Source organism: Malurus melanocephalus, unplaced genomic scaffold (genome assembly GCF_030028575.1).
Source record: "Malurus melanocephalus ecotype Western Australia unplaced genomic scaffold, MMel_1.1 scaffold_37, whole genome shotgun sequence".
In the NCBI taxonomy this organism is placed as follows: Eukaryota; Metazoa; Chordata; class Aves; order Passeriformes; family Maluridae; genus Malurus; species Malurus melanocephalus.
In genome coordinates, this window is record NW_026623269.1 from 1,595,904 (window position 1) to 1,620,527 (window position 24,624).

Below are 24,624 nucleotides of genomic sequence, written 5' to 3' on the forward strand. Positions count from 1 at the left end.
TTTTTTTTACTGTGGAGAAACTTTCCTGCCACTTCATTGTGGAGACACTGTGGAGACGCCAGAGAAAATGCTCACAAGATGAGACTTCCCTGGGGCAATGTGTGTAGAGAAGATCTGCATGCCTGGAGCCAGCCAGGCTTTCCCTTGCAGCACAACAGCACCTCTGAGCTTCTCTCTCGCAGCTGGGGCTGGGGCTCAGCGTGCAGAGGAAATGTGCATGACTGCCAAAACCAGCTTTTACAGCAGACCTACCCTTGCTGCCTCTGCATGAAAGCATTTGGCACCTGGTTTCAAACCTTTTTTTCACAGTTGCTGGCAGGCTCCTGTCAGTCACAAAGACTTGGCTCCGGGTTGTGAATTTCTCTGCCATGCTTCCCTGGGACAGTCAGTGTTTTCCTTACTGCTACTGTGCCAGCGCTAAGCCTTGACGGGAAAGAGGGATGAAGTAGTCAGATGTTCCCTTAGTTCCCTTAGGATGTAGTTCAGTGGAAATGGAAGAATGGATACGGACAATGAGAGCCAGAATCGGGATGGCTGAAGGTGATGTCAGTGAGAAAACAGAGAGCATCTTACAGCTGGTGATTTCCCCAGTGGAAAATAAATTTGTGGCTTTCGTTTAGATTGCACCTATCAGTGTTGTATACCTAAAGACTGGATTTCATTATCTGAATGGGGTGAAAATCAAGATACACAAACCTTCACCTATAGCTGTAATAGAACCCAGTGATTACATTTCTAYCTGCTGGAGGTCTGCAGTGTGTCGTGCTCCAAAGGAGGTGTTRGTGCAGGTGCTGAGGCTGTGAATTGTCTTTTGCATCTTTTTGTCTGTATGGCTTTGACATTTCAGTGTGTGYCACAAYTGTATTTAGTAGATGCATATTTGCATAGCSGACATTTGAAATTTGGCTTTTGTTTGTAAGGGCCTGTTAGAGGTGCGAGTATGTGAAAAAAAGGTTTGCTTTTAGGCCATGTTTTTTCTCTTCTTTCTCTGTTTTTTTTCCTCCCTTCTTTCTTGTCGATGAGTTTTCATTCATTTTGCCTCCTTGAAAAGCCCTCATCCTTTCTTCTTCCCTAGAGGCTCGTGGTTTGATTAAAACTGACCTGAACCAACACAGACTACTAACGCGGTGCCCGAACAAGGCAGATGGAGAGAAAATGTGCAATTTAACTTATGAACACGCTTTACTTRGAATAATATGCTTATTAGATCAGCAGCTGTGTAATCACCCTSGAGTTGTCTGGCTACATGTCTTTTTTAATTTTTTTAGTCTATTAACCAAGTAAAATGGAAATGTAGCTGTTCCTAGAGGTCTTCTGGTTCAAAAGTTAGTGATGGATTGGTGTAAAATATTAATACATATTAATCAATATATGTTTCAACTGTCCTTCACCTCCATTTGTTCCAAAAGAAGTATTGATATAGGGCTGTCCAGAGCCTGGTTAACTCTACAGTAGCAAATGATGAATAAACCTACTATCTTAATTTTGAGAATACATTTATATATAGCAATTTCATCTAATGTCAGAGTAAAAGAGACACAAAAAGATGTTTCTCTATCCCCTCCTTCTCACCAGTCTAGTGTATGAATGAAAACATCTTCATGGGAACTCACTCCATATGTGGGCATGACTAACAGTGCTGGTTTAACGTGTCCTGGACATTTGGCACTTGAAATTGTCATAAGAGCCCATGACGCAGAGAATGTATGACTTTGTGTTCTCTAGGAACACTGAATTTCTATTTGCGATAGCTTTTTGTTTTTCATGATCTGCGCAGAGCTCTGACTTTTACTGTGTCTTAGGAAAACACATCCTGATTTAARTGCCTGCATGGAAGCAACTGCTTTGATGATCTAACCACAAGTGAGCCTTTCTAGGTTTTATTGGCATAAGCTATGAAACTGTTGCCATCRACATTTGTTAATCACTTAATATTTTTGGTTTAGGTAACATCAGAGTATAAATATGGGCCTAGTCCTKACAGCAGTTGTCAGTAGCATGGAATTATTGCTTGTTTGGGGACACAGTGAGTTGCAAAATGATTTACTTCTGWTGTTTCTCAAAGTGGAAAAGTACTTTAAAAAGGTACTTCATCTGCTCTTGAACTGCATGATTTSCAAGTTCTTTTTAAAGAAACAACAAGAGTAAAAAGACACACCACCAAAATAGTTTAGAAAGAGACATTTTAAACTCAGACACAGTACTGCTATGGAAAGAAGTAAAATAGTCCCTCTAGTGTACTGCTGCTGTAAGCAGGCACGGGAGTATTAGATGTCATTAACTGAAGAGTATGGCTACAGGAAATAACAAAATAATGTTTTGGCAAGGCATATTAAAGTCCTTACATAAACTGAAGGGTCTGACTTACAACTGTAAATGAAGTGAAGCCATAATAAGTACCAAGGCCAAAAAAAAAAGAAAAGAGTTAATATACAGTGTGATATCATTGCTCTTACCAGCAGTGCCTGAAAYGTGAATGAGGAGCAGAGAAACGAGGGTGTGGGCTGAGGTGTGTTTCCTCTTCCGGAGCTGTAGATTTGAATTTTGTGTCATATTTTGCATAAACTGGCTATGCACTGAAAAACAAACTTGGGTGTTCACATCTTGAAGTGTGACTTTGATGTGACTTGTGAAGACTGCTTAACCTCTGTCTCACGCTGTTAGAGAGTGTGAGGGAGCTGTGCTGGGGTGGGTGAAGTGAGGCCTCCTTTTAAGCCTGGAAGCCTCTTGGTTATAATCTCTCAGTGTCAGGTGCCCTGCATGAGAATCATAGAGTTACTGAGTTTTTCAGTGTGGAGGAATGTAGTTGTGGGATGTTTTGGAGTAAAAATGTTTCTCTTTTTGCATATTATAGCTGGCCAGGATGTCAGTTTGGAATCTTTACCCAGTACCTGTTTTTGCTGACTGCTCCTAGTTACAGTGTGTGTGCAAAGCTCTGCAGCCCTTTGTACATTTGTTTGTTGCAGAGCAGTGCCAGGCATGGAATCGCTGTTGTTCTGGACTTTGTACAAGCAAGGAATGCTACTTTTGCTTTTAAACTAAGATCTAGTTAAGCCTCACTCAAAGTACCAGGAACATCTGTCAGAGTCCTTGCTTTGGAAGAGAACTGAGCAATCATTTAGGGTTACATGGGTAAAAGAGACTAAAGATCTGCTGAAAGGAAGAGAGCAAAGCAAAAAAAAAAAAACAAAAAAACCCCACCAAAACCAAAAAACAACAACAACAAAAAAAAACCAAACAACTTGGAAAGCACTAAATTGAATGTTAAGGACTTTAATGTCTATGGTACATGGTAATTTTGGATTTCAGAATTGTGTTATAAGTTCCCTGACATCAGCTGTGTAGGGCTTCTAACTAGYATTGGTCTGAAAAACTCCTGAGTCATTCTTTGTTAGTTTGTTGAAAATCAGACATTTTGCTGCCTTTCATTTAGTTTTGATGAATGACTATCGAAATCCACAGCCCATACATAACTGCAATTATCCCCACAGACCTTGAAATCTGGGAACTCTTCATTGTTTCTGCAGTGTCTCAGAACCAAAGAACTGAAATTTCACGTGGAGGGAAAATCTTGTTTTGCCCCACTTTTCGTTGGAGCAAATACATTTACATGTATATGATACTGAAATAGTGTGYTGACCAGAAGTGGTAATTTCATGTGTGATTACTGTGTAAGTATTCCTGACATTTTCTCAGAATTCTTTAGGGAAACCACAACTGCAAGAAAAATGCTCCTCAGTAGACATGGTTCTTGACAGTGCTGTTTTAAGCTGTGGCTTAGGAGTGGTTCAATGGGTAAGCATTACCTGTTGTTCTGTGGAAGTTGTATCTGCCTTTTAATCTTGACTAGAGACTGGAGAGCTTAATGGTCTGTTCTAAGAGCAGGGAAAATTCTGGTAGTGTTCTGTTATCTCAGGTCATACAGTTCCTTTCTCTGTCCTTTTCTCCGTGCGCATATTCTGGTAAATGCTTCCTCAGTGCGTGTGGGTGTCATCGTGTGCCTCGGATCCGCCCCCTTCAAGCTTTCACATCAGTTCCTGAAAACGTTTTTCTATTYCTCTTACTTATAAATCTTGCTTTAGTTTGTGTTTATATTGATAGCGCTAAAAAGTAATTTGGCAGTACACTTCGGGGGTAACATTTGCTGGTTACCTGCCCAAAAATTTATAATTTTATTTGTACAGCCTATTTTTTTTGTCTGTTATCTTGAAGCAACAGTAATTAGCTGAGAAGAGTAAACCATATGTGTACTGGGTTTGATTATGCTAGATAACTGAGAATCCCTCTAAGGAAAAGGGTCTGCGTGGGYGGAATCGTTTGCAAAAGTTTTTTTTGTGTGCTTGGAAATATCATGTTGAAACAAGTAAGGGAYATTCAGTTCACCAAACTTGCCCCTCTATATTTTGAGAACCTTTAAASCTTCTGTGATTTTGCCAATCAGTACCCACCCATCTGTCAGGACAGATCATTTTGCCCTGGAATCCCACAGCATCTTGTCTCATGTGGCTGAGCAGTCCCTGCAGCCCTGTGTCGGGATTAATGCTCCTGTGCAGAGGCAAGTTCTGGTCTGCTACAGGAACCAGAACTCCCCTGCAACTSTAAGACTTGTTAAAGGAGTATTTTCCCTTTTGGCCTTTCAATTAATGAGAAATACTTACTAATTAATTTTGTCATTTATCCAATCAACTTTTATTCATAATTTCTAAAGCTTATTCTAGACCATGCTGCATTKCTTATGTTGATAGGGGAAATATGTGCCCCCACCGTTGATTTTGTTAATGGCATATTTATTTGTTTTGTTATTCTTTGCTGTTAGGCAAAACCAGATTTTTTGTGGCATTAATTTTCACTGACGCTTAAATGGACTCCAAATGTTCCTTTCATGGGATTAATTGAGCATTAATTCTTGTTTTTGCTCATCTGCATATGCGATGATTCGTTCTGGAGGCTTTGTGGCTTCAGTTTAAGCTCTGTAGTTTTTGATTATTTTCAGTAGTTTTTACTTTGTCATTCTCGTGTGTAATCATGTAATTTAACTTCCTTTGGGAGAAGCACTTTTAACTCTCTTTTATGGTCAGGGTAGACTTGTAATTAGAACTTCAAAAATAAGCAACTGAAATCATAGAGGTTATTCCCAAATGCCTGTCAAATGTAGAAATGTAGAATCGTTSTACTGAATTTTGATACCACTGATAAAAGCCTTCTTTGGAGATTTCTCTTCAGCTTAAAATGGATTTTGATTTGAAAAGATACAGGCTGAAGCTTCTGAAGTGTTCAGGGGAAACCTTGTCATTGGAAGTAAGGAAATCAGGCAGGGTGTAATTTAAGGTAATTTTCTCTCTTTAGCAAATAAGGTATTCTTATCTGAGTGTAAGAGTAAATATTTCTGACAGAGAGRACATGGCACGCAGAGTCAAAGGAGGTCTTTTATTATTACAGTTGCCAGCAAACACCTTCATGTATGTGTGAGTGTTCTACCCTTGCAATGCTCTCCCTGGCTTTTTGTGTAACCCCAGCRGTTCCTGGAAGTGTTCTCTTAGAACGAGATCTTCCTGACCGCTGTATTCTGAAAGTGAAGATGTGTTCAGGGCTCCTTGGTGCACTTTGGCTGAGGGGGCKATGAGAGAGGGCTCAGTTTTGGCCGGGATCGCTCCCTGTGCTCCCGCTGCTCCCGGCCCCTCCAGGGGCTGCTGCTGCCGTGGCCTTTGGCTCCCTCTGCTGCTCGCCGTGCGTCARAGCTCAGAGCCGTTCTGCAGCTACAGCAGCAAACACAAATATTTTAGGAGTCTGTGGGATAAAATTTGATTACAAGTGCATTCAGCTCCAATTGCAGGTGGCGTTTGGCACAGCCCGATTTGGTCTCTGTTGATATAATTCGATTTGAAGTAGCACTGCTGAGAACAAAACAACAGAGAAAAAAAAGTGCTTTTGTTCTGCAACTAATCATAGTTTCTCTTTCCTTTTTCTGCAGGTGATAGAAACACTTTCAAAGCTTTCCCGAACTCCTATTGCATTAGGCACAGGAATAAGGTATGTTATTGCCATAGGGAGTAGTGGGAGTGATGCCTCTTGGTGTGRTGCTGCTGGGAAAAGTTGTTAGAGGCACTATAGGCTGTGTGCCCCACTAAGAATTTCTCTAGCTGTTACCCAGATTGCCCAGGGGGCAGCTAACCAAGGCTCTGAACTCTGAGGAGTGAYGAAAGTATCTTCTGCCTCTTACTGAAGGGCTGAGCTATGTCTGCTTCTCATGCTGAAACAGGAGGTGAATAGAGGAGCAGTTGGTRTGCAGACCYTGTGTGATAATCGTCACACATGGATCATAAGTCAARCTGATGCAGTGCTGATTTATGTAAAGACAAAAGGGATTTCTTTGCTTTCTCATTTCTAAAAAATCAGCAAAATTGGCCAAGTTTGTGAGACTCTTGTTTTCAAAAAGAAACCAGAAAAAACCTCAATCAGGCCTAAACTGGAGGTATTGATAATTTTTTTCCRGTTGAAAAATGACAATGATGCATCCAGTAGGATTTTTGTTGTATTGTCAGTCCACRTAATGAAGTGTAAATACACACACACTGTTTATCAGAGAAAGGGGGGAACATATAAGAACATTAGTATACAATAATCTGTGTAAAATGTTTGGAACCCAAACRGAAGTCCACTATATGACTAGGCTAGTGGTGTGTGTAATTAATGCTATTTTTCTTCCTATAGGCCCTTCCCTACAGAAGAAAGTGTTGATGATGAAGATATCTACAAAGCACTTCCTGATTTAATAGAGTACGTTGTAAATATACTGATTAAAGATTTTGTCTTTCAGTTGCATGCTATTTTTTRTATTGTATTGTATAACATAGTTTTCATGAGAATGGAATATTTATTTAATTTATAAATACTTTGTTAGTCATTATGCTGACCAGGAAGAATTATGTAAACKTTTAAAAATTATTATGATACATTTRCATATATAAAGCAGCATATTTCATAGAGGGTGCTGGTAGCAAAGTAAATAAAGAATGCATTTCTAAATTACTTGKCAGTATACTATGAGAATGCTTTCAGAGTATTGCAGTATCACTTGCAAGGGACTCAAGGAGATTGTCTTGAACTTACAAAGAAAATGCATGTTTGGATCATAATTCAGCTGGATTGTTTAAAGTCAATGAAATTCTTCATATGAGTGCATTTAGCTCTTCTGGGTAAGTGTTGGCAGCATTGTCAGGATACTCTTGTATCCTATGGCYGGGATCTCTCAGGATCCATGAGGAATCATGTGACAAGAGCTAGATCAGAGCTCACAGTTCCAGGGGTGAAGGTTCACCAGCACTCATTGCATGTTGCTCGCTGCAATGTGGGAAATAAGCTGCTGTTCACACCAGGGATTTGTTCCTTCAGTGCCTGTAAAGTAGAGAAACCTCAATTGCTCAATTTACCGCTTTCCCTGCCAAGCTTGTCCTCATCTCTGCAGCTGACTGTCTCATAGATAATTGTTTTTCTCTGTGTAGCAGAGCATGCAGAAGGTGGAAGCTGCAGTTTCCTCTCAGCCCARGTGGGCAAGGGGTGATGTTGTTATSTCTTAGATGTGGTGCCATTAGCACTGTTTGAAAATAATACACGCACCAGTTCTTAAATGGGCATGCATRTAAACTCAGCACTAGGAGATGGTCTGGCATTTAAAAAAAAAGCTGACAAATCATACCAAGGAAATTGATTTGCAACTGTTCTTTTGCAACAAATTATGAATATTATTAACTGAAATTTAATAGTTGCGTGCTGTTGCAATGGAAGGAATTAGAAGGAAGGAGGAAGCAATTTAAGAATAAGAAACAAATGTGCCAGTGAATGATGCAAACGGCCGACATATTTTAGTTTCCTTCAATTATTAGTAAGTATTTGAAAGTAATTTAATTSTCCCTGAGTTTAAATGGTATCTAAAGAATTTAAAATTAATTGAAGTCTTTTTGTCAGAAAGAGCTGTGGTTGTTAAATGTTTCTATCCTTAATGTGCCTTTTTGCCAGCTTTTATTTCCTGGAGCAGAGGAGTGTGTCTGCTGCATCTGACAGCAGCCAGTGCTTAATGTGAAATGCTAGCACAGCATCACTGCTGCTGGGAACTGAAATGTTGGGCTAACCTGTTGGGTTTTATTCTGAGGGATTTCAGTACTGTCTTCCAGCAGGAAAACTCTCAAAGTTGTCAGCATATCTGACAGTTGATGCAGCTTCTTAATTATTATTGTGACTTGACTGTTTTTTATATCTTTTAGAGTACTTTTCTAGACATATCCTAGGAAATAGAAATGAAAGATATTATGGGCTTGATATAGTCATAGCACAAAGTAGGTAACACTCTAGCAGGACTGACTGTAATGAAGCTGAGGGGTGGAGGGTGAGCTGAGAGGGGACTTAGGGGAGGGTGGAGCTGAGCACTGACTTTGTGCTTTATTTCTGAAGTCTGGGTGTTTGGAGGACATMGCTTGTGCCTATTCAGTTTTGCAGAATTGTCTGATTTTCAGTTTGATAAGTTCCTTTTTTCATTTTTGTGTAGCTGAGGGTGGCATGAGATGAYCAAGATACTGATTTATGGTGTGGAGGTTCAGTGTCTCAGTACTGGCTCTGCAGTCCTTGGTGGTTTTTTACCCCAGATAGTCCTTCTTCAGGCAGGAAGGAGACCTGTGTCTCACATCCCAGTGTAGTAAGAAAAGGCAGGTCCTCTTCCCTGGGTGCAGTGGGAAAAGGGTCAAAGAGAAGAAGGCAGCTGGATTGTGACTAAACCGCTCAGATGYGTTGCTTTTGCTGTCTGGCTCAGTTCCCATGTGGTTCTAAATTCATGTAGTCTTCAGTATTGTGTTGATTGAAAATTTATTTTAAATATATCGAGAAAAGAAAATTAATGGACTTAATTTCCCTTAGTGAGTTATTTTCATTAGATATTCTAATAATTAACGTGTTTGTTTATTATGGAAACTTTCCTTATGAGTAGTCTCTTTGCAGAGCTGATGGTATTTTGTCTGTGCTTTTTTCTTGTCTTGTCTTTGCAGTGAAACTGGTGTTGAGGAAGATGAGGAGTTATATGATTGTGTCTATGGAGAAGATGAAGGTGGGGAAGTTTATGAAGACCTWATGAAAGATGAAGCAGCACAGCAACCTGTATGTTTTCCAATTCCTAGCTTCTTTGGAGCAATAGCAGTTAACCTTTGGAAAGCTGAAAGGATGTCTTTATAGATAGTTTTAATGACACTCCTGCTCAGCTGTATCTGGAGCTGTCATGTGCATTGTCTCCTGTGTGAGACTTTGCAGGCTGTTTGGGTAAAGAGGAAAACATTAACTGTAGTAATTATGAAAAATAAAGTAATTTTAAAATGAAAAACAGTAATTACTTTGTTTGCTAGTTGTGAGTAGTAAAATTTACCAGCTATTTTATCAGCAATTAATTGAATTGCTTACTTGAAAGTGTCCTGCCTCTAAAGTTGTTACAATATTGTGAAATTACTGTGTATAATATTGTTTCAGCCATAGTTTGGACAACTAGCATACAAGGACAACTGATAATTGTTTCATACTAATGAATTTCTTGCTTATTCAACCATATACTTTTTATTGATCACTAGGTCATCATTATGTTGCTAAGTAAACTGTTCCACTAAGTTTTGTCTAGGAGGAGCTGAATTCAAAGGCAGATTTTCTTACCTGTACTGATATCACACAGTATTTCTTATTCCCTCTCTGCTTTTGTTTATTGCACTCAATTCTAGGTGTTTGTGGTATGGATAGAAAAACTGATAYGTTAACTTCTGCCAAAAATGTGTGTTAGTGATCTCTTCAGGTTGGGTGAGCAGAAAAATAGAGTACATGGTTTAAGTGGAATCCCAGGATTTGTTTGCATTGTGTAGATGAATGTTGGTGAACAATAAATCCCCAAATTTTGCAAATTGGTATAAACAATTCAGTACAGTCTCTTCTGTATTGGGGGAAATACAGCAAACATTTTGAACAGTATTGAGCTGAAGCTGAAAAATAGCTGRAAGTCTAAATAATGTAAAATTCTAATACTTTATAGAGATTAATTRACTACAGTTAACTCTGCCAGTGTCTCCTTCCCCCTACAAAAGAATTTGGGAATAAATGGTAGGTTTGAGATGAGGGTGACCATCAGATGATGATGCTCACAAAGTACAATTCTAGAATTTTTGCAAAAATGGTTACTTGTGTCCGCATCTGATTAAGAAGGAACCCTAATGTTTGAAGTGGGAAAATAAAAAACTGCATGAATTGGGTTTTCAAGTGTGCTTTCTGAAATTACAGCGCCTGGGAGATGAGAGTGAGAAGCCATGTTCTGCTTGCAGGAGCAGGTTGTAGAGTTATACAGAGGTGAAGAGCAAAGGGTGAAGGAGATGGGTGAAAGCAGTGACCCAGCTTTGTGCACCTGTGAGATTTGCAGCCTGGTTTCTAGTTGAGGTKGTAGGARTACATTTCCTGCTCTCAGGTGGCCRGGGTGKKTAGGAGCTGTATGTGGCTCATGGCAGTGTAAGCCTGGCTTACTCTTTGCTGTGCTKTGCAGCTGTGTCAGGTGGATTGGCAGCAGAGAGAGGGGCTGGAAGGAGTCTAGCTCTTGAACACACCAGAAGCTAAATGTTTAAATTGCAGTCTATGAATTTGCTATTCCTAGAGGAGACAAGTCTTTTGTTCAAAAGCTGAAAGAGCTTTTTCTGAATGGAAGAACTGTAGTGCTAAATTTCTGCTCCTTACTCTCCACGTATTTGAATAGACTTGATTTAGTCATCAGGTCTATGTGCAGCATAGGATTCCTGCATTGGATRTAAATAGGTGAGATACAGCCAGGGATATGCTGAACAGTGTTGCACAATGATAAAGAGGCTTCAGAAAGGATGAAAGGCAGCACTGCTGCTTGTTAAGATACAGTTTATTGTTGTTGGAGAAAACGTATTGGATAATTTTCTGCTTCTAACTGCAAAAGCTTATCCAGTTACTGTGTCAAATCTCCATGCTGACCTATATATCTCCACATCTTTTATGTCCTGCTTGATATGAATGGTTCTGTATCATCTTCCAGTTATTTATTGTTTTATTTGAAAATGGATTTTATTGAAGTTGTCGTGTTGTAAGCCCTATTTTGGGTATGAGTGCTTGTAAATGATTTTTATGGAGTCCTGTAATTACTGATAATTACTTCCATGTCCTATGAGCCTGGTGGTTTATATGGAAAAATCCCAGGATCTTGTTGGAGACACACACATACATATGCAAGAGCTGAACTTGGAGGTCACTGCACTTCCTGATCTGAGGACTTATTCCTATTGTGTCTGAGAAGAAAGCTCCCCTTGAGAAATAAAAAGGGAAAAACTGTAAATAAGTACAAGGATTAGACTGAATCCAATATTTATGGCAAAGCAAAGTTGCTTACATGATTTAGCCCCATTAATTTTAATGGAATTATTAACTGCTGAGTATTTTAAATAAGATTTCTCAGTCTGGATATGAATTAAATGTGACCTTGTATTTCAGTTTCCAAAGTACATGTTGATACTTCAGTGTTTTATGTCTAAACATTAACTTTTCATAATGTTACTTAGATTTTGATTTTACTAAAGTCATCAGCTAATTGAACATTAAAACATTCTTGGGTATTGCTGTCATCTTTGGAGGCTGCAGTACTCAGAGAATTTCAGGAAGCAGTTATCCTAATTGCATAATTCTAAACAAATAAAACCATTTGTTATCCATTAGGTGCCTGTTTATGACTTAAACTTGTCTCCATTGTAATTGCAGAAATGTACTGAAAATGACATAAGAAGCTGTTGTCTTGCTGAAATAAAGCAAACTGAAGAGAAGTACACTGAAACTCTGGAATCGATTGAGAAGGTAAGATGCTGCTTACAGACTTGTAGCATGCATTTTTGTAGCAGTCTAGAAGATATAATTACAATAGCCAATATATAATTCTTTTTCTTGCAGTTTTTCATGGTGCCATTGAAAAGGTTTCTGTCAGCATCAGAGTTTGATACTGTTTTCATCAACATTCCTGTGAGTAATTGCATATTTAATGAACAGATATAAGGTTCATAGCTGATTGTGATGTATTTGTGTTACGTGTTACTGCACAAAATGATTATTTGAAATACAATGCACAGTGTTTATGTGGATATTAGTTGATTAAAAAGGATGTGCACTAGTCAAATTTTTTTTCTGCTTGAGGGAATAAGGTAATATAAATAGTATTATCATGTCAGATAATGAATTGCTATAAATGGAAGTATTTTTGATCCTTAAAAGCTAATAATTTMTAGAAATGGATTATCTTTGAATGAATGCTGACATTTAAAGGATGGTTCAAAGTTGTCACTGTTAAGTTACATGTCGCTGTATACTGACTCTGTATAGCTGCTTTGCAAATGCTTCTAACTGCCTGGGTCTTACTTCATTGAGCACACTTGAAAGTTAATATAACTCACGGCTGTGAATTTGGAATCTGCTGCTGGAAAGGATAAGGAAATCCTCTGTGAACTATCTAGGAAACCTCTTATTTGTCTGAAACAAAAATGGTTTCTGTGATTGCTACTTTGTGCCATTTATTTTTGTCTTAATCATAACTGGATGACGATTTACGTATCTCTTTAGTTGATATAAGTGTTCAGCACATCTTTACTCATCTTTATTCTGTCTGACTTTAAAAGAAGACATCAGAAATGGTCTGAAGCGTCTCTCAACACAGAAAAATGAAAGCAATGTTCTTTTATGAGGCCTCTGTAAAGAAAGAGTCCCCAGAGTGTGGCCCATGGGTTGCATCAAACCCTTACTGCTTGTAAAATATCCCCCATTTTGGTTATCTCTGGCATGTCCAATAGGCTCTCAGGTTGTAGGAGGAGGTGTTGGGGATTTAATTTTATTCTGTGAGAACCTGGCCTGTTTGTAAAAAATGTTTTGGTTGCAGATAGAAGGTAAATTATGACAATTATTGTGGTTATGATACCTGGCCCCATGCCATATTTGTCCCCCAGTAAAGTTTTCACTCTGCCTCTTAATTGCTGTCATGTCCTTCACCTTGAATATTAGTCCAAAACACTGCCACAGATATAAGCAAACTACTTGCCTTCTTGAATTACATCAACTGCCCATAGAGATCCCTTTGCTTTATAAACAAATTTATATTCTGTCCTGCATTAGTATTTCCTGCTCATTGCAAATAGTCATGATGTGCCCTACCTAAGTTACTGTAAAACTTTTCCTTAAGGCTCTGTGTGCCCAGGCATGTTGACTTACATTCATTGAAAGACCTAATTTCAGTCAGTGGAAATACTGTAGAAGGGTACAGAAAGGGCTTGTGTGCTGTGAGCACAAACAGGGAGGGTCAGCCTGCTGAYTACTTGTAAAAGGTATGTAAAGGCATCACATAAGAGGAAAAAATTAAACCTGTTTATTTGAAACTAGGGAGACACATAGTACATGTTACATTTGGGTTGTTTTACTTTACTTTTTGTTTTCAGCATTTAGTATTCTGCTGTTAGAAGATGCTGCTTATTTCTGGCTCCAGGAGCATTTCATGGGCATCCAATAACCTTAAAAGAAATACAGAACTTGCCTAAGCCAGAAATATTTGCAAATGCTTTGTCTGCTTAGACCTTGTCTGTGTGGCAGTTCCTCAGCAGGAAGGCTGGAGGGCAGTGGAAGCTTGTTTTAAACTAAAAATAGCTGTTACACCGAGCTCTGCAGCAAAGGGACATGTGAAGAGCAAGTGCTGTGTTCTCAGAACAGGATGGATTTTCCTCTGTTAAGGGGTTGTGGTGAAGGCTTGTTTCCTTAGGGTGATGTTATATTCCTTAAATAGTCTGTAAAAGATGCTTGGTTGATCAACTGCAGATATCAAAATACTTTRTTTTGAAGGGAAAAAAACCCAAACCAACTACCACAAATTACTCACCAGTCTAAAGAGTGTGTCTTTCTTTGGCACTCATATTTCTAAGTTCTGTTCTTTAAAATGAATGTTTGTGTATGGCTCTATATTTGTGTATGTATGTTTGTCTGTATTACCTATATATACATTTGTATGTACATCTGTGTGTGTGCACCCATGCAGAGATGCATTTATATGTGCACCTATGCATGCATTTGAATTATATATACTGACATACAGAGGCAAAGAGAGATGAAAGAATGTGTAACAGATACTGAAGTGCAGCATTCATTAACTTCAAATGATGCTAATATCAGTTTAATTTAAAACTTCACATTGAATTAAAAACCCAAAAAGACACACTGTCTCCTTAGCATTAAGTTGTTTTTTGGGGTATTACTTAGTTGATTCTTTGTGTGCTCCTTAGAAAATGTGCTCCTGTTCCCAATACATTAGTTGGGAAGCATTTCTGTAATAATRTCTGTCTACTGGGACTTAGGATTCTGAGGACAAGGCCATAGAGTTGCTAGCAACTGAATTTGATCTGTCAAGATTCTGCACCCTCATCAGTGATGTGATTTACCCAGTATTTACTGTTAGTGTTCATCAGTGTGAAGTGAAATATGGTAGCTTAGTTCACAACTCAATATGGAATGTTATTGTTGGAGTATATAATTTCCTGCATTAAATCCTCATCAATGACTCTTTTAAACAGTCCTCTCTTTTTCATTGCAGTGGTCTGTACAGTACTAAGAATTACTGTGATTTCAAAGCTTCTTAAACCTGTTTTGACTTAATTGCTTGTGAGTTCTCCCATAAGGCTGATGCAATCTCMTGCAGTTCATGCATAATAGTGAGCAAGCAAGGAGAGTTGCAACAATAATCAGAGAGCAAATCTTTCTTCAATATTCTTTTCTTTCTCTCAGACGTTAGTTGCGTGCTGTATTGGGAAACTCATTATGATTGTAGYTAATTTAGCATTAGGACATCACTAATTGACCAATGTAATGCACAAAACTAATTTTTCACAGCTCAGGGACATGAATCATTAYTTCGTCTTGTCACTAAAGCATTTACTTGACTTGCTTAATTTTAAAATTATCATTATAAAATGAAGGTGAATTAACAGTGCACGTTCCAAGCTAGAATAAATTAGTTTCTAATAGGTAGTTCTTGGAGTGTAGTTTTTCTAGTTGCACTCTACAGAAGATGTGGCACACCTTGAAATTAGATTCTACTCTCAAGTGATCTGTTTTCCAATTTATTGAAATTATTATGTCTAACATGAAATAATTTATTTTTGTATTCAAAGCTTTAAGCCATTCTGTTTTTACAAAGCTTTTTCCTTCCCCATTACTGTTTTTAAGGATTTGGTGAAAATACACAGGAGTCTTACACAGGACATCAATGATTCCATTGTTAACAAAAATGATCAGAACCTGTATCAAATTTTTATTAACTACAAGGAAAGGTAAGATTTAAGTACTCCTATTAATTGTGCTAATATGTGCTCAGTTTGGTACTTTGCTCTATATTTGTTTGATGATTATTTCTGAAACAGGATTCAATTCATTGTCAGTATTCTTAGCAAGCTAGTTTTGGTGTTTTGAGCCTGGAAGTCAAAATATAACCTATTGCTTTATGAGCTATTCCTCTTAGTCCAGTTTGGGCAATATTGTTACTTGGGTAACATCTATAGGAAACTTAAATATCTAATGTAGCATAGCATTTTTTTCTCATGCACCCAATCCCATATATTTTATAACATGTACCTGTATTGTTTAACAGATTTAAAAGGATATTTATTAGGAATATTTCAGATTAGAGAAAACAGAAGAGGTCATAACTGGAGAGAAGAGAAAGGAGGTGTAAAAAGAAGAGAGAAGAGACTATGGGCTTACTTTACCCTGAGTTAAAGGTGTGGCAGTAAAGCAAACACCCTTTGCCTTCAGGCTTTGGAGAGCAGCCAAGCTGATAACAGGATAGMTGTGGCAACATGCCATGCCCTGTGGGCTAAGTGCCAATTTTTTTACCCACCTTTTAATATTCCTTCTGCCAGCACTGAACAGTTGCTGGACTATAAAGATGAATTTATATGCCTGTGGTACTTGGCTGAAAAACACTTGTTCTGGGGGGTACATTGCTGACCTGCCTTGAAGTAACCCTTGGATTTTGCTTAAAAATTAGGTCCTTCTGGGAGCAGAGTGGGAAAGACTTGGGGAAGCTAATTGGGTTTGCTTCAGGGTGACGGGTGAAGGAGGATTGCAGTAATAACTGTGTGAGAAATTGGACAGCAGCACCGAAGAAGGCTGGATGGGACAGTTTGCCAAGGGARGAGAATGTCCCAGAATGCCCATAAACAGACCTGCCTGCAGAGACCCTCTGTCTCAGCTCCTAGTTTGGAGCAGGACATAGTGATTTCCCAGGCTGTTAGACTTTCTGCTGCTGTAGGAGGGAATCAGGGGACAAGAAGTTGTTCTGGAAAATGCTTATCTTTCAGAAGTTGTTCTGAAGTGTGTGCTAAAAGAGGAACAAAGGACACTGAGAAGAAATACCAAGTTTATATTAAAAAAAAAAAAAAAAAAAAAAGGGAAAGGCCTTTGTGGAGCTGTCAAAAGTGTTCAGGCGAGATAAGGACGAGGATGATGAGCTGTGTGAGCCATACAATGATTGAAAATAATCAGGGATGATAACTTGTAAATCAGTGTCATCTCCTTATTGTAAAAAAAAAAAAAAAGAAGGGTAAAGATTTGGTGAGAGAATAAGAAATTTAGCAGACCTCAATTGAAGACTCATGGGAATCCCACAGAAAGGATTTGAAGCACAGAGAAGAAATCACCTCAAGAAATAGATGAAAAGGGGAAAGAAGAGAGCACTCTTGGCACTGGGACTAGCAGAAAGAAGCACTCCACACAGAGGCAAGAAACCCCTGCAATAAAACCAGGCTCCTTCAGAAAGCATTGCTTCACTTGACATCTAGTGCAAATTTCTTGAGATTTCACACACCACTCTTTTGATCTGAGAGCTCACAGGGGAGATAACCTGGTAGAAACTATTGGAGACAGATCAGTTTGGATAACCTACAAGTTCTTTACAGATCAGTTTGGATAACCTACAAGTTCTTTAAAGGAGGACTGTAATTAATCCTATTAAGCCTGTACTCCAGAAGTAATTCATTACAACCTCAGAAGTCTACATTGCTGTAAACACTATGGTCTGTTTTGTTAAATGGAAGTTTTGCTGCTTTTTAATGAATCCAGTATTTATCAGAACATATTTATATATATATGTGACCATTAAAGGAAAATGCAATGATTTTAGACCATTTTGAAAGTAGTGCAAAACTGTTCTGAATAGTCTTCATTTATTCATGCTGCCCATTGGACACGTGGCCAAATTCTATCCTTGCTTATTTAGGCACTGTTCCTTTTAAAAGAAGAATTGTGAAAAAACGATAAGGGTAGTTCTTAACTAAACAAATGTTCATTTTATTCTTTCTCTTGCTTTGATTTAGGTTGGTTATTTATGGACAGTACTGCAGTCAAGTGGAGATAGCGATATCATGCTTAGACAGTATCTCTAAGACAAAAGAAGATGTTAAGTTGAAGTTAGAGGTATAGTATTTTTTTAACGTGTATATATATATGTATACATGTGTTATACTGTGTGTTTCTGTGAGTATGTCCTGCTTTCACTGAAGCAAAGACCTTTATGATGACATCACTGGACTGATCAGGGAATGTGTTTCTCTTCCTTTTTATTCTGTTGGAGCCTCTGATCAAATGAAAATGTGCTGCATGTGCAGCAGTGCACATGGGGAAGGGAGATTTGCCACTGACAGTAGCAGAGTTAAGGTTTTCTTTAAGGAAGTCATCATCAGTGACACCCTTCCATTGATCAGGATGCCTCAGCTAGAACACGAATTGCAAAATCACGCAGGTTGGGTGGGATGTACAGGCTGAACAGCCCTTGTCCCATAGTTTYGGGGCTGTCTGCCATGACCCTGGCTCCTTTGTGCAGAGCTGCTCCCCCCTGCTCAGCCCTCAGGGTTAGCATGTCCCTGGCTAATGCTCACATTGAAGGACTGTACCTTGCCCTTTGAGGTTTGTGCTGACACGTCCTGAAGGGTGTCAGCTGCACCTCTGAGCTCTGCTGTCTGCAGAGCTGCTGTGGTGTCCTGCAYCTTTACCTGCAGATCACTGCCAAAGGCATTAAGGGGATGGGGCCTTGGATGGACCCCTGAATAGCTCTTTTTGCAGCTGTTCCTCAGGTAGTGTAGGAAACATTAGTTACTGCACCTTTTGAGCCTTCTAATGCAGTCAGTTTATTATGGACCTGGAGCATAACATCCCAACGTGGCTATTAACTCTACTGTGAGAGATGAAGCCTTGGAAAAGCCGAGGTAGGCTCCCCCAGCCATTCACAGATCTAGCCCATTTCACTGGGGAAAGCAGTCAAGTAGGTCAAGCATTGATTTACCTGTGGTAAGTCCATGGTGGATWGTCCATTTACTTTCTTCATGTGCCCAGAAATTGCCTCCAAGAGGACTTGCTCCACARTTTTTGCAGTGAAGTGCTGAAGTGAAACACCAGTTTCCATTATTACCTTTTATCTTTTTTTCCCCCCATAGGTATATTTAATTTTTTTTTTAGCTGTATGGAATGCCTAATTTCTGTTGCCTTTGTTCTACTCTCTCATGCATGGTGAAAAATCGAAGAACAAGTGACTAGATGCAGGCTTTTTTCTCATTTTTTGGTATTGCCATATCAACTAGTTTTTTTCATTTTGTTGATACTATTTATCACAAGCTTAATACAGTTGCTTATATGTCASTGAATTTTGATATCTATCACTTGAACAGTTTTATTTTATAGCTCTATTGTCTTATTCTTTCTTCTGCTTTGAACTAGGAGTGTTCCAAGAGGGCCAATAAYGGGAAATTTACATTGCGGGATCTATTAGTGGTTCCAATGCAGAGAGTGCTAAAATATCACCTACTGCTCCAGGTATTTTATTCTTGAAATTTAAGGGGGCTCAGAGCAAAACTGTGGTTGTTTATCCTCAGTGGGTTGTAAAAATGAAAGCTAAATGTCTTTATCAAAGAAAGGTGATTGACGCTTYCCTAGATGTGTTACGAAATAAAATTCAGTCAAGTGCAGGGTTTCTCCCAGAGATCATTTCTTAGAGCTGAAGCATATCTGGGGWAAATCAAATAAAACATGATTGTTTCTTTGGTATCTGGATCTTTCTTTCTTGGTGTGTTTAAAATGGTTGGTAGTACCAAACTATAATCATGGTACTTTGAAATGTGAGCCATTACMTTCCAGAAGAGGAAGCTGGGCCATACATACAGCATACTTTTAAGATACTTCTTCGCTGTCATAAATTGCAATTAAGCCACATTTATTTTGAAATGCTTCTTGTTATAACCCACAAAGCATTAGCTTTTGCAGTTAGTCCTGTAATAAGGGTGGAGAGTCTTATAAATTTAATTTGATAGCTGTGCCAGGAGACTCATTAGTTCAGCTGCAAAGAAATGTATTACTATATTAGACTGTCAACCCTGCTGATGCTTGTAAAATGTCAYTTTAAAAAGATCTACTACTTATATGTGGAGCATAATTTTGACTCTGCAGAACAACATACATTTTGTAATATTAAATTTTTGAAGTACTTCTATAAATGAGTCATCAATATTTTGATCAATGCAAAATTGGAAAAAGCAAAATGWATGGCACAACTTTTTTAAAAAAATATTATGAGATCTGACTCATGATTTTATAATCAACCTGTATGTTGTGGAAAGATGATGTACACATTGTCACTATGCCCTATGTAACACTATATGTTGTACAAGAAAAATAGTTTACAGACTTGGAAAGAAAATAATGAGTAAATTATTAGAATTATAATGCAAATACAAGTACTAATGAATTATTATTAGTTGTAATATGAGTATAAAAAAGTTACTGTTTAATTTCTTATGCATTTACTAAGTTATGTGAGATGAAAGGTGTAATTGTTGCCTCAAATTATAAAGAAATGACCTGTTTTCCCAAGAGGTTACACTTTCGCTTCATTAAGCCCAAAAAAGACTTCATATTTTTCGTATGGGAAGTGGCTAAAAGAATTCTTTGACCATTTAAATTTGATTTTAGTATGTTTTCTGAGTCAGCTTCCTCTTAGGTGTAATGAGACAGTGACTTCTTTTAAACTGTGCACACTTTAGCTGGGGTTTTATTGCCAGTATGGATCCCTGTTTGCAGATGAGTGCGTGCTTTGGAATAGGATGAAAAACCATATAGCAATGTGTAAATGAACTTGAGTGTTTACCTGGGCTTTCAGCATGCACATACAGTAATGATCTGATTTGGCAAGTTTTAAGTGCTAGACAGACCAAATTTGCTTCTGGTGATGGTTCATTAGCAGCTAAAGTCAGTGTTTMGGCTGCGCAGCAATCATTCCTAAACACTTGCCAATTAACTGTTAGCAACAGTTCCCACTCACTGATAGGCTGCTCTTTGTGGGCATGAAAATGCCTGCTCTTGGGTTGTGCTTTGTGGTTTTGCCTTATTTTTTGGGGGRGTGGGGATAAGCAATGTTGAATTCAATTTATAAGCGACAAATGGTGGAAAGTTTAACTGCTTTGTCCATAGGAGCTGGTAAAGCACACTACTGATCCCATAGAGAAGTCAAATCTAAAACTGGCACTTGATGCAATGAAGGTGAGTATTCATGGCAGTGAACTATTTATATCTGTTGGCATTTAGAATGGTAGTTCAGAACTGTRTTTCCTGGAGGAGATCGTGTTCTTCACAGCAATTCAAACATGTTTTCACAGGTTCCTGTGAGCTTTGTATGTCATGGCAARTGTTAAGTTGAGGGCTTTGCTCAAGTCTGGGAAACAAGTTCAGTAGTTTTGTGAAGTGGAAGGTTTGTGAAATGGAACTTCCCCATTTCAGTTTACTTTTGCATTTGCTGAAAAACAGGTGTTTCAATCATGTTGGTCTTTGCTTCTGAAATTTAGGAGTATTTCTACTACTGTCAGTCACTTTGAATCAAGGTCAGTAATTTCCCAGTGAGATGGAGAGCTATCTTTGTTTACAAGACCTTTTCCTATCATCTTAATACGCCCTCTGTGGCTTTACATTTGAAAGCAGTAGTGCCTTTCTGGAGGTAGGGTGCCTGTCACTGTACATTCACCTGCAAGTGGTACAAGCRAATGCTTTATAGAATAGCTGTGCTGCCTTCTGCATAAGGCAATATATTATGTGTTCCTATGCACTTCAGAAACTCAGGTCTGCTTCAGCTGGCTTCATGGCATGAATGGTGACACTCATGTGCTGGAATTGGGGATTTTTTTCTATCTTTGTGGGGAAAGAAGGAAAGAAGCCAGCATAACATAAATTATATCCTCTTCTGTTGTAATCTGTATGGTCCACAGTGGATGCTGAAGTCAGACTAAGTTAGTTTTGGGTCACACAGCTGTCTCATATTTTGTGACTGTCTTGAATGCCTGGAATACAAACCAGCTCACAAGTGAGATTTTTAGTTTCCTTTTTTGTTATCCATTTTTGTGCAGTGAATGTAGAGGGACAGACACTGTGGTAATTTCCCTGGGAAAGGGGCCTGAAAAGAGATGGCACAGTGTCGCGTCCATCTAGTGGCAAGCCATGCATCCTGGCTGCTGCTAATTGGCTAGGAAAATAACTGTTTTCTATTTACTCCTGCTTTTTCATTCCCATTTGCTGGCTTTCTTCTCTGTTGGTGTCTGTTGGACTGAAAAATCAAAGAAATCTCTTGCCAGYGTGGCTGTGGCAGATATGTGCTGGCTGACAGGATGTAACCAAACAAAATACCACTAAACCTCACTCCCACCCCCTCCAAACCCACAAACCCCCTGAGGTATGAGTGTATCTCCTGAAGGTTGCACCATTGTTCCCATTCTGATTTACTGTAGTCCCTGCCAGTGTAGCAGAAATAACAGTGGAGCATTGGTGTTTGCTTCTAAACACCCTGGTGTCTCTACTCAAAAAGAAAATGTCTTTGTAGAAACTGTTAGCTAAGTGGTACTGCCCACCCCCAGGAAAGAAAATTCTTGAAAGGATTATGCTGTTGGATTTCTTTTAGCAGCAAGAAAGGAGATTATTTAATTTCTAAGCTAAGTCTTTTAAGACTGGCATGAGTGTATCCTGCACAGACCCATTTGGGAAGCCAGCCTAATGACTGCAGCTATTCATAGATTCTGATTAAAAACATCTTAGGAAGATGTATTTTCCTCCCACCCTACAAATTTGTGGCCATATTGAAGGGATAGTGTAAAAGCAAGTTAAGAAGATCAGGATGCCTTTTCCAACTGCTGCTCTCAGCATCCCTGACCTTACCAATTACCTCTTCTGCTCACTCGTCAGCTCTAGCCATAAACAGAGAAGCCCCAGCAAATTGTCACTATTACTCAAGCATGTTCAGAACATTTTAAAGGCTTTAGTGAAATGTGTACAGTACTTATTAAGGTAAAGAGTGCAATAATGATCTCACCCTGTGACTTCAGGTAGTATATCCCTTCAAAAGCCCCTTTTAAAATCTGCTGTGTAATGGCTTCTCTCTGCTGTGCAACAGTAAGAGCAAGATCCCACTACTGGGGCTGGAGCTTTTTCTCTTCTAATAAACACCCAGGTTTATCATTCGTTTATACCTTACATTCTGCTTTTGGGCTGCCTTATATATGTTTTCTACTGTATTCTYTATTTACCTTCTATTTACCTCAGATATCGGATGTTGATTGCTTTTTCAGTGTGCCGCATAAATTCCATTTCCATCTTTAATCTTGAAAATAAGACTAAGGAAATTCAGAAAAATTCAGCTAATTTTTATAATTTACAACTTGTTTCCCTCTTTCTCGATACCAAATTCATGTTCCAATAGATATCATGAAGAGAGTTTTAAATATTATTGAAGATGAACAGACACTTCTTTCCTTATTTACGCATACATATTAGTAATTCTTGAACATTAAAGAGAATTTTGAAAGAAATTACTAAATATGCAGATAAGTCAAAGTTAARATTATGAATAAACTTGTCTAAATAATGTATTAAAACTGTCTGTTATAAAAAAGTTACTTTTTTTCTTCTTTTGCTGTTGATACTCTAGGACTTGGCTCAATATGTAAATGAAGTAAAGAGAGATAATGAAACACTTCGTGAAATTAGACAGTTTCAACTATCAATAGAGAACTTGGTATGTGATTTTTAAATTTACATACTCTGATCAAAAATATTGATGTATTTTCTTCCTCATTTCATGTSAGTTTATACTATTCTTGGTAAGATTTAAGTATGCTTTGCTCCTTTTAGAATGGCATGGATATTAGAGTACATAAATCTTTGTTATTATGGGTGTCYGTCGTTAAATGTATTTCCTTAGTTAAAGGTCTGTATGTTTACMGTGAGTCTCAGGTGTTTTTGTAATGGGAAAACCTATCCTGTCTGAAGGCAAAAAGAGAATCGACTGATTTTTTTATAATATTTAGTTTAGACAGTAGTGAGGAAAAGATGTTGTTTCTCAGTCTGAAAAGTCCTTTTTTGGGGTAAAAGGAGTGAGTGTTTTTGAATTTGAATTTGACATTTGAATGTGTTGTTATCTTCACCCTTTAGCTGTAGGGAATCATGCATATTACTTCTGTTGCAGAACCATTCCCTCTTGCAGTATGGAAGACCTCAAGGTGATGGGGAAATAAGGATAACGACATTGGACAAACGAGCAAGGCAAGACAGGTGATGGCATAATTTGTGTGTTTGCTATTAAAAATGTGTTAACTATGTAGATTTGAGGTCAGCTCGCTCACTGACTCTTGAGGAGTGTGAAATGCACACTTCCACTTGCATTTACAGAGCCTGTCTACCATTTACCAAGTGGATGAATGGAAAATTAGTTACTACATTATTATCCAAGGTCACTATGTCCTGTACAAGTAGTAAGTCTTAAGCAAAAAGACTTTCAATGCTGGTTGTTTTGTTAGCCAGTAGTTTAGYTCTTCACCTTCAAAATTTTAAGTGCCACTGGCAAAAGTGTGTAAAATAAGACATTCTGGTGTGTTGACTTTCTTGGAGTGTTTTCAGTCATCTCTATATTGTATTTTCATAGGCATATCTTCTTGTTTGATCTGGCTGTCATTGTTTGCAAAAGGAGAGGTGATAATTATGAAATGAAGGAAATAATAGATCTTCAGAAATACAAAATTACTAATAACCCCACTACTGATAAAGAAAATAAGAAGGTAAATATTTGTTGCAAATTCACATAAGATGTATATTTTTAGCAAGAATTTGTAGTGTTTTACAGGATTTTAAAATGTAATACAATTTCTGTAATAGGTTTTGTTTTAGAATGAATGTTCAGGAATTTCAACTTTATTTTGATATAATTAAAACACTTGAGTAAGTCATTCTAAGGGAACACARTAATTGTCTTGCTGTTCCCAAAGTTAATGAATTAAAGAATATAAAAATGCTTTGTTATTTTTAATTTCATTTATTTTTTCCCCCTTTCTTTTCTTCATAACTGATGACCTTTGCATTACCAATTTTTTTATGCAGTGGTCTTATGGCTTCTACCTCATTCATATCCAAGGTGAAAATGGTTTAGAAGTTTATTGCAAAACTAAAGACTTGAAGAAAAAATGGCTTGAACAATTTCAGATGGCCCTGTAAGTATAT

At 38.1% G+C, this 24,624-nt stretch overlaps 1 protein-coding gene across 1 annotated transcript in view; it reads left to right on the forward strand.

Annotated features, from left to right (window-relative positions):
- Positions 1 to 24,624, forward strand: part of VAV3 (vav guanine nucleotide exchange factor 3) — a 146,391-nt gene that overhangs the window by 45,878 nt on the left and 75,889 nt on the right. The window contains exons 3-15 of the mRNA XM_057364284.1: positions 5,972 to 6,030; positions 6,712 to 6,777; positions 9,036 to 9,144; positions 11,785 to 11,877; positions 11,971 to 12,039; positions 15,274 to 15,377; positions 17,421 to 17,520; positions 18,817 to 18,912; positions 20,563 to 20,631; positions 23,060 to 23,146; positions 23,597 to 23,682; positions 24,053 to 24,185; positions 24,505 to 24,614. Of these exons, the coding sequence (XP_057220267.1) occupies positions 5,972 to 6,030; positions 6,712 to 6,777; positions 9,036 to 9,144; positions 11,785 to 11,877; positions 11,971 to 12,039; positions 15,274 to 15,377; positions 17,421 to 17,520; positions 18,817 to 18,912; positions 20,563 to 20,631; positions 23,060 to 23,146; positions 23,597 to 23,682; positions 24,053 to 24,185; positions 24,505 to 24,614 (1,181 nt within the window). The remainder of the gene's footprint in view (positions 1 to 5,971; positions 6,031 to 6,711; positions 6,778 to 9,035; positions 9,145 to 11,784; positions 11,878 to 11,970; positions 12,040 to 15,273; positions 15,378 to 17,420; positions 17,521 to 18,816; positions 18,913 to 20,562; positions 20,632 to 23,059; positions 23,147 to 23,596; positions 23,683 to 24,052; positions 24,186 to 24,504; positions 24,615 to 24,624) is intronic.